The following is a 10,931-nucleotide window of genomic DNA, read 5'->3' on the forward strand; positions in this document are numbered from 1 at the left end:
TTTATAGCATTTCTAAGGAACATGGAGATGTGAATTTAGTATATTTTCTCAATTTCCTTGTCTACTGATCTTCACTTTCAGAAACCCTACAATATCTATCACCCTAAAGCTTTTTTATTTATTATTAATAACAAATAAAATTAATAAAGATGACATTTGTGGTATCCTTTTCGGTATGTAAAGTGAAAGATACATTCATAAAAAAAAAAATTATAGATCCAAATATTGCTAGGGACTCAAACCAAAATTTATATAAAGTATTGTGTTTCACTGTTGCAGAAAAACCTTTTCATATTGGTTAGAAAAGATACAAAAGAAGAGTTATAGAAAGTATTGAACTTTGGATATTAATTCTAAAATTAATATAAAAAGTTGTTTTTTCTGTATAATTTTAAAATTGATATATAATATATTTTTTCTATAGTTCAAAAATCGATATAGAAGATCCTTTTTCTATACATGCCTCACCAACTATCACCACCACACCTTTTCAACATTGATACACTATAACACCATGCAACCATGATGCATTCACTACCAACCACCACAAGTGCATATATCTATGTTGGGAAAGAGCATGAGGAGTATGAAACTCAGAATGAGCATGAGTGTTAAGAATCATCGTGAGAAAGAAACTCATAAAAGATGCTGGGGAATATGGCAATTTAACATACTATATATCAATTGTAGTGACTAACCTATATAAAAATGTCACACTATTTACAAAATACTCACTATATTTCATTTTATACTTGGTGAATTTGAACCAGTATAATATATTTTATAAAGAGTCTATTTTACACTGGTACACCTACAAGATAGATGACACAATATAAGGGGATGATATTGTAATTTTGTAAAAGAGTTCAAGTATCTCAAATATTTTATTGTTATATTTATTTATTCATATTTTATTGATATAAAAAATTCCTCATAGATGATATACTATCCTTCTACGTTTTATACATTTATTGATATAAAATTGATGTTGGTTAGCTGTTTTTAGATATTTTAAATTTATTTAGAACTTCAAATAACCAATAATCTAATGTTAATTGGGAAGGATAAAATAGGTGAGTTATATGCTAGTTTTTATCTAAGAAATGAGTTTTGATAGGTGAAATAGATAGGGTGGAAAGGGAAAACCTAAAGTTTAAGGTTTATTTCTAAGATTTTTTAAACTTGTTGGACTCTTAGTACACAAAAAATAAGGTTGGTAAGGTGTCAAATTTCATATGTTATCTTTTAGAGTGTTGGAATGAATTAGTGCAACTAAATCTTGGCAAAAGATCAAAATAGTATCCATTTTTTAGTATAAACATGTTTGTGAATCAATTCTACGAGCAAGAGTATTGATTTTGGTCATTTGGACGAGTCTTAGGTGCAATCAAATACGAAAAATCATATTAATGTCAAAACTGATAAGAATAATCTATGATCATGTGTGATAATCGATTATTTCAATCAGAATGTTATCTTTTCTTCAAAATTTTCTGGAATAATCGATTATCAGGTGTGATAATAGATTATTTCAGTCAGAAAATCGTCTTTATATGAATTTTCTTTGGAATAATTGATAATTGATTATTAGGTCTTTATATGAATTTTCTCTTAACTTTTCTCTGGAATCACTAGTTCAAAAACATCGTATAACGTCATGCGTTTAATGTCCAACTACTGAATAGCAAACGTTAAAAATGACTGGTGACATTTTTGTAAATAAATGCAATTGTAGAACGTGGAAGCCTTATTCAATTCGACGTTCTATGATGATATTTATTTAAATCAGCGCGTCATTCCCTTTCTTCTTTCTTTTAAACCACCAATAGTTCGAATCCTATAGGGGTTCGACGTAATATTTGTCAGTCAGAAGCCAAATAGTCACCCTTTTTAATTTTCTTTTTCTTTTTTCTTTTAAACAACAAATAATACGTCGAATTCTGTAAGGGCTTCGACGTATTATTTGTCAGCCATAAGCCAAAAAGTAACCCGTTTTTAATTTTTTTTCTTTTTTCTTTTAAACCAAATATAATACGTCGAGTTTTGTATGAGCGTCGACGTATTATTTGTCAGCAAAAGTTTCCCCTTTTTAATTTGAGCGGGAGATTGAAAATTCATTCATTTTATCTTAACACGCGAAACCCTATTCTCTTCTCAAACTTTGCTCGAAAGAAGTTTGACGACCATCACATGTAATTTTTCTTTAATTTGATACAAATGCATGTTAATTAACTACTTTATGTATAATTTTTGTTTGTTTTGACGGATTATTTTGCGTGTTCTTGTCCTTCATACACTAGTACAAAAATCACGTACGTCTAATATTTTGGTCTTTTAACGGCGCATTAGCGAACGACGTAATACCAGGAGACGTTAAATTGACGTCGAATTTAAAAAATTCAACGTTACAAATTTTGTCAATATACAATGTTAATAATTTTTTTTTGTTTTTTAAAATTAATTGTGATCATTTTTTACAACTCTACGAGACCTGAAAAACAGAAAAATAACAAATTTCAGTTTTTGGTATTTTATAAAACAAGAACTATGAACGTAGTATCAACAACAATCAACAATAACCTACAACAAATACGTTCAATCAAACAACAACAACAAACAAGTTTAACCAAACAACAACAAACAAGTTCGACAAAAAAATCAACAAGCAAGTTCAACAAATAAGTTCTTCAAAACGAAAATGGAAACTAACCTTCGAAAGGTGGGTTGTCAAAATAAAGTGTCGTCACCGGTTACAGAGAAAGTATAATGCGCTATGAAGAACAAAAACACGAAAGTAATCGGTCAAAACAAACGAAAATCATACATAAAATGCATTTGTATCAAATGAAAGAAAGATTACATGTAATAGTCGTCAAACTTCGTTCAAGAAAAGTTTGAGAAGAGAAGAGAGTCTCGCGCAATAAGATAAAGTAAATGAATTTTCAATATCCCGCTCAAATTTTTATTGAATTCACTAACCTTTTAATGTCTAACACTGGGGCATTCGACGTTTTATATCCTTTTACGTCGAATTACAATTCTAAAAGACATTTAATAATTGCATTTATTTACAAAAATGTCACCGGTCATTTTTAACGTTGGCTATTCAGTGGTTGGACGTTAAACGCGTGACGTTATACGTTGATTTTTACTAGTGATAAGCGCATTCTGCTTTCTCTCTCACGGGTGGAAACACATTATTCCGATGAACCCACCTTTTGAATGTTAGTTTTAGTTTTGTTTTGAAGAACTTATTTGTTGAACTTGTTTGTTGTTGTTTTTTTGTTCAACTTGTTTTTTGTTGTTGTTAGTTGTTGTTGTTATTTGGTTGAACTTGTTTTTTTTTTTTGATTGAACTTATTTTTTGTTTGTTATTGTTGTTAGTTGTTGATACTATATTACACATTTATAGTTCATGCTTTATAAAATACAAAAAGCTGAAATGTGTTATTTTTCTACTTTTTCAGGTCTCGTAAAGTTATAAAAAGGGATTACAATTAATTAAAAAAAAATAAAAAAATTGTTTAACGTCGAATATTAACAAAATTCGATGTCAATTTGATTAGCGTCAAATTTTTTAAATTCGACATCGATATGACGTCAACTTCGAATTCGACATGAAAGACCAAAAAATAACGACATTATACGATATTTTTGTATTATTGAATAATCGATTATTAATGAGAAGGTTGCCTTTATAATCGATTATCATAAAATCGTCTTTATAATAAATATTTATAAAATGTCATTACTTATCTCTTTACTTCAAACTCAATTAATAAATTTTGAAATAAGTTCCAAATTAGCAACCACCTAATTATAACTCATTCTTTTATAATTACACCTAAGTTAATTAATATTAGATCTAATTATGTTGAAAGGTAACAATATAATTAGCTATAAATATTTGTTTTATTATATTTTTTATATTCGCATTAATGTATAATTTAAAGTTTGATAAGAATAATACGACATACAAATATTATAAATATCTATTTATTATTTTTTACTTAATTGCATGTGTATTGTAATATAAATAAGTATAAGCTAAACAGATCTTCAAATTTTATAATAATCAAGATTGCTTGTATATTTGATTTTTTATGAACTACAACTTGAACAATTCATACACATTGACACTTTACCACAAAATCTTTTTTTGATGAAATTAAAATTCTAATAAAGTAGGAAATCGTTGCAACTTTTTTTATGACCAAAAATATCACTACTATAAATATTGATGTCAAAACTATGGTCATCGAGACTTTCTTTTTTACCAAATACATAAAAATATTATATAGACATCTATTATAATAAGAAGGTTTATCATAAAATTGTTTGACCATGGAATTATGCAAGTTTCTGCGTGATAGGTAATTTCTTTAAGCATGACATTAAAATTGTTTGGAGTATATTCCCTGAATAATAATAATAATAATAATAATAATAATAATAATAATAATAATAATAAAAGAATAATAATAATAATAATAATGGTAATAATAATAATATAATAATAATATAATAAATATGTCTTTCATTATAATAGTTTTAGTAATAGAGTTATTCTTTTATTAAAAATATTACTTTATATATTATAAAAACATTAATAATGTAATTGGGTTCAAATTAGAAATAAATTAGAAATATTTTATTAAAATGGAGAACATCAGTCAGTTTAAAATCTTTTAGAACGATATTACAAATTATTTTTATTCAAAATATAAAATAATGTGTAAAATGATTGTCAACGTGTCAAAGCATATTTTCTCTTTAATTTAATTTGAAGGGTTTAATAAAAGAATTAAAGAACAGTTTATATTGAATATAATAAATATAATAAATAATATTTAATTACATCAACATATATGAAAGATAATATTTATTATGAACAAACATTATATAATTTTTGAAAATAAAACTAATCAACTCTATAATTAATATATAATCAATGATATTATTATTGATGCGTTAATTCCTTCCCTAATTAATAAAACATTGAATATACTTTTACGTTCTTTCTTTCTCTGATCAAATCTCTATTTAAGTATATTACAATATCTATTTAAATTCCAATCCCACTCTTCAACTCATGTCAATCTCATTCTTCTCAAACATGCAAAGATTAATAATAATTTTTCTTTTGATTCTTGGTTTTGTTTCACCATGTTTGTGTGTAAGGTCGACTGTTATAAAAGAGAAAAACACTTATAATGTGATAGATTATGGTGCTCATGGTGATGGCAAGTCAGATGATTCCAGGGTACTTTTTTTCCTTTCTTTCTTTCTTTTAATTTAGTTTAAATTATACTTCATGAGAAATATCACTTTTATTTGATAATTTTGAATTTAATCTTTCTAATTTAATATATTTTTTAGATTAATCTTTGTCTTTTTTTTATTAATGTAGGCTTTTGAGAGTGCATGGAAAGATACATGTGGAACAAAAGGAACACCAACTCTTATTATACCACAAAAAGGAGCATTCTTGCTGAAAGGCATAGCCCTCAATGGTCCTTGCATTGCCACAAAAGTTAATATTAAGGTATAACTTCTTTAATTTTGGATTGACCTTTTTTTTTTTATTTAAATTTTGGTGGTGTAAAATATTTTTCTTTGATTTTACTGAATTTTATTTTTAATGGTACCAATGTTTTTCTTATAACTATGTGAATTTTGATTCGGTGTGTAAATTATTTTAATTTTTTTTCCTAAATTATTTATTTCTCCAATACATTTTCAATAATAAACTTTCAATGTCTTTTCTACCCTTTTTAATATACTCTTACAAACAAATTCGAGTAGAAATTTTGTCTCTTTCTCAAACAGTGTTTCACTTTGCATCAAGCCAATAAAGAGTAGGCTTGAATTACATATATATTTAATTTAGCTTCAATTAAAATAAAATTTAAAATCAAATGAATAATATTCTTTGCCAATTGGGTTAAGTGGACTAAAATAACACCAGAAAAAGCTACGCAACACTTGTAATTTACTTGAATGAAATAAATTATGCAGACAAAATTGTATAGCATATGAGATATTAATTCTTATGTTAAATATACAATTTAGCTTATGTACTTGATTTCCTTGAAGTAAATTACAGTTGCAAAACATTGATTCTTGTTAATCTCAATTGAGTTGTAAGTTTCGTTTATTCATTCATCTAATTGGTTTAATTTTGGAGGAATCTATAAACCGTATCACTTGTTGAATAATTGCTTCTTTTTTCAGAATAAATTAATAAGTAATGCCAAATAGACTTTTTAAATAGTTTGTTTTAAAAATCAAATTAAAAAATTCATTTTTCTTTTCAATTTGTTACTGTGAAATCTGATTTAAAAAATAAAAATGGTTAAAATTATAAATTCTACATTGGATAGAGATTAAAAGATTAACACCGTAAATAAAAATTAACACCTTAAATTATAAATTCTACATTGTAGTATTCTCTGTTTCATAATCATTAGACCAAAATTTTCTTGTAACATTCTCAAAGAGGGTAATATTCTACTTATGCAAATGAAACCTATATCTAAAATTATCTTGCTACAAAATATCTTGCAGCTTCAAGGAAAAATTGTTGCACCTAGCAAAGATGAATGGGTAAAAGGTAGAAGTAATTTGATTGAAATCACAAACGTAACTAATCTCTCAATTGATGGGAGTGGAGGATCGATCGATGGTTATGGTTCTTCTTGGTGGCAATGCCAACCATGTGGAAGACCAACGGTTTGACTATTCTATCTAAACTATGTTTTTATGTCTTTACAATACAATATATTTGATTATAAATATATCGACCATGATATTTTAACAACTTTTTGATATATGTTGTCACTATTTTATTCGTCTGTATATTTGAAACGGACCAATTACAAGATAACACATAGATTGTTGTAAAATAGTTGTTAAAATGATATTTTCCTAAATCTAAATGTCGTCTGAATCTTCATATGGAATAAAATTGATAATTGTAAGACTTTAAACTCAACTCAATCCTACAAAATTGATTTATGATGTGAAGTTTGCACTCAATTATATATTATAAATTGACCTTATCTTTAGTAAATGTGAAACTTCCAACCCATCTTTATATATCTTTTGTAAAATTTAATAAATTGTCAAAACCGACTCATATCATACGAGTTAAACCATCATAACTGACTGTTTTTGAAGTAAATGTTTGTGGTTGATGCAGATTCTTAGATTCAAGTTTTGTAATGATCTTAGTGTTACTCACGTGACCATCACCAACAGCCCAAAAGCTCACATAAGGATAAATAATTGTGAGAATGCCACATTCTCTAATATCAGCATTGATTCTCCTGGTAACAGTTACAACACTGATGGAATTGACATTTTTGCTTCAAAACATATCTTGATTGAAGATTCCACCATACAATGTGGTAAATAGTGTTTACATATATTAAGTACATGTATCAGATTTCAATGTTGCATGCTGTTAAAATAACTGCTGTTTTTGCAATTGTCTTTCTGAAAAGGTGATGACTGCATAGCCATCAGCGATGGCTCCTCTTACATCAATGCTACTCGAATTGCTTGTGGACCAGGCCATGGAATAAGGTTTATTTATATACATTTTTTATGAAATTATCACCCTTGAACATTGCATCAAACAGTAAATTATTTTTGCTATTTTTCTTCCCATTTTAGTATATATTTCATGATTCAATTTTAGAAAAGTCAAAAGTTGATTGTAATATTTAATATAAGCTTTGAAAAAGAAAAACTTAATATGGTTTGTTACTCCCAAATTCAACAAACCCTAATCCATTAACATGAACAAATTAATCAGCATTGGCAGCCTGGGAAGAGACGGATCTTTTGAAACAGTGTCAGAAGTTTATGTAAAAAATTGCAACCTCACCAACACTACAAATGGAGCAAGAATCAAGACAGCACCAGTAAGTAATAACTGTTCAAAAAAACATATCAGAAAAAGAAAAAATGTATTTAAATTATTATTAATTTTGTTAACCATATAAGAATATATGTTTGACGTGATTAACAAAATATTTCATACATTGTTCAACTTTTTGCAGGGTGGATCAGGTTATGCAAGACAGATAACTTTTGAGGACATCAGATTAATGAACGTTATGAACCCAATTATTATAGACCAGACCTACGGCAGTAAAATTTCGAAGGTACTCTTAAACTTTGTGTTTGTGTTTATATCTTTGTGGTTTCAACTTATTTGTTATATGAATGTTGCATTGTTGAATTTGGTGCACTTAGGACAAAGGATTGAACGTGAGTGATGTGACATTTCGTGGATTCAGAGGAACATCAGCAAGTGACGAAGCTATTACTCTGAATTGTGGTCTACCTGGTTGTTCCAACATTGTTCTGGATGATATTGACATTGTCTCTTCTGAACCAGGAAAACGAGTTTCTTGTTCTTGCAACAATGCCCGTGGAAGAGTTACATCCACTGATCCAAAATGTTCTTTCTCGAATAAACGAATAAATGTGTAGTATCTTAGTAAGTGGGTGGTAGATCTCTTACTTTTAGGAAAACTACTACAAAATAAGCATGGGTTTATTTCCCCTTCATAGGATTTTTTTTCTTGTTTATCTTAGGAACACATGGGGTCAACTGACTAGGATGTTCTACAACTTGTTTCTTAAATTTGAATGATGTTCAGTTGTATTTCCCCTTCTCTCTTGTAAAATATACATGGAGTGTTCATTATAAAAGGATTGATAGAGTTGCTTCTCTTACTTTCTCTCATAAGGGTTTTTATTTGAAGATTGATTCTATTCACTTTATTGGAAGATATGTTTTTAATTGGAGGTTGGATGCGATTTATCTCAAGTTCTCGTATGGTAGAAATAATTTATAATTAAAAAATTATATTGAATGTAACTTGAAACTAGTGATCCATATTAATGGACTTTTGACAAATTTCTATCTCAACTTCTAGAGGTGGATGAAAAAATTCAAATATTCAAATTCAATTTATAATAATTACTTTATTTGGTTTATCTTAACTCAAAATCCATTCATTTTTTATTTCATGTCCAATTTAATTTAGAGTATATATAAATATATATTAAATAATTTTTAAAATTTGAAATTTTAAGTTTGGACAGGCAAATGTGTTCAGTTAAGTCCAACTCATACAAGTTGAGTCGGGTCAATTTTAAGTAATGCAAGATTGTATTAGACCATACACAGAGTACATCAAAGTTAATCTACATTAGATTTGGGTTAAATTAAGTGAAACTAGATCCAAATTAGATTGAGATTGGAGAGAATCGACCTAAATCAAATTAAGTTAACTCAAACTTAAATTAGTTTAATTCATGATAATTGGATTTGACGGAACAAAATTTAGGTCAAACAAAATGAGACAGATTAGACCGAATCATTTAAAATTTAGTTTATTGTTCAAAAGTAAAGCTTATCGAAATTAAATACTACTTTGTTTATTAAAACTCACCATTTGACTTGTGGTTTTGTAATTTAATCACGCACTCTCTCACTCGCTTTGTAGATTTAAAATATTTTCTTTCCTTCTTTATTTGTTGACCTAATTATTTTGTGTAATGCTTTAATATGAGCAGTACACACAGATGGTAACGTTATGAATGAATGTGAATAGTCAAATTGTTTTCCTTGTGGTCACACAGATGGTAACAATTATAATTTAGATTTGAATGAGCAGTACACACAGATGGTAACAATTATAATTTAGATCTCTATTAAACTTAAATGCATTTATTTATTTTCTAAATTTCATATCAACATTATAAATAAATAAATTTTAAGAATATAGAAATATTTTTGAAAGTACTAGTTTTAGTTTAATTAAACTTCTACCACTCTAAAAAATCACGAAATTATCGATAAAATTTTACCCAAATCAATAAATCAGTCAATAAATTTAATTATTGATGAATTTTATTAATAGATTTTAAAATTTTAATTACTAACAAATTTTATCAACAAATTTATCAACGAAATTTTTTTCTATAAATTCATCAGAGATACATATATCATTTATTGACAAATGTTTTTATTAGTATATCCGTCAGTAAAATGAGCAACAAATTTCTCACTCAAATCTCATGTTTAGTGTCACATATATCCAATTTTTATTAAAGATGAAGAAACAAAAACTTTCGTCATCTTCTCCCTCGAAACCCACCACCACAACAACCTACGACCTCGTCGTTGTTTCCCTTCACCAATGACCTTAGTCGTTGATCGAGCTCCTCACATCGAAGATTAAGTAGGCGACCAACACCATCGATGAGTTCTTTTTCTTTTCTTTGTGTTTGTGTTTCATTGTTTCCAGCAAGCTCTTGCTAACATTGCTTCTCCAACGACTAGGAACATCATTGGCGTTCTTCTTCCCCCCCCTCTCTCTCTCTTAGATTTGAGAATGTGAAAACAGGTTTAGTGATTGTTTCCTATGATTTTCATTAATTCTTTTTTGCATGATGGTTCCTAATGATTTTCATTCACCCAAATCAACTGGTTAAATGTGTTGGACTGATGGTTGTTTAGGGGCCGAGAGTGCTTTGTTGGTGGCGAAACTCATGAAAACAAATATAAATGAAGGAAGAAGAAGAAAGAGGGAAAAAAGAAAAAGATTAACCAAATCATGATATTTATCGACAATTTTATCAATTAATATTTTCGTCAGTGATTATTGACGAATATATTTGACTAATTTTTTGCCGACAACTTTCGATAGAATAAAAATTTTGTAAAAAAATTTATTGATAAAATTTTTTTGCTGTCAATAACTTAAATTTATCGACAAATTTTAAGTATTACCCATTTGACCCTTAGTGATAATAATATTTGTTATAATAGATTAAACACATAAGTCACCAATAAAATTTCCATTATCATATGAATTGAAAGAAAATTTCAACCCTTTTTAATGAATAAA

The 10,931-nt window shown here is 27.5% G+C and overlaps 1 protein-coding gene across 1 annotated transcript; it reads left to right on the forward strand.

Moving 5' to 3' along the window:
- The first annotated feature begins 5,095 nt into the window (after positions 1-5,095).
- Positions 5,096-8,679, forward strand: LOC124847966 (putative polygalacturonase At3g15720). Its single transcript, XM_047325560.2, has 8 exons — positions 5,096-5,263; positions 5,411-5,545; positions 6,568-6,732; positions 7,202-7,409; positions 7,506-7,587; positions 7,820-7,928; positions 8,067-8,171; positions 8,263-8,679. Exons 1-8 carry the CDS (start codon positions 5,117-5,119, stop codon positions 8,500-8,502), a joined length of 1,191 nt encoding a protein of 396 aa, XP_047181516.1. The 5' UTR covers positions 5,096-5,116; the 3' UTR covers positions 8,503-8,679.
- Positions 8,680-10,931: the final 2,252 nt, after the last annotated feature.

This window comes from Vigna umbellata, chromosome 7 (genome assembly GCF_029865625.1).
Source record: "Vigna umbellata cultivar VRB3 chromosome 7, Vumbellata_1.0, whole genome shotgun sequence".
Lineage (NCBI taxonomy): Eukaryota > Viridiplantae > Streptophyta > Magnoliopsida > Fabales > Fabaceae > Vigna > Vigna umbellata.

Excerpts from the sequence above, each read along its gene's own strand:
- LOC124847966 (XM_047325560.2), top strand. The coding sequence starts at position 5,117 with ATGCAAAGATTAATAATAATTTTTCTTTTGATTCTTGGTTTTGTTTCA. Across the intron at positions 7,929-8,066 it reads CAAGAATCAAGACAGCACCA|GGTGGATCAGGTTATGCAAG; the intron begins GTAAGTAATAAC and ends AACTTTTTGCAG. Across the intron at positions 8,172-8,262 it reads ACGGCAGTAAAATTTCGAAG|GACAAAGGATTGAACGTGAG; the intron begins GTACTCTTAAAC and ends TGGTGCACTTAG.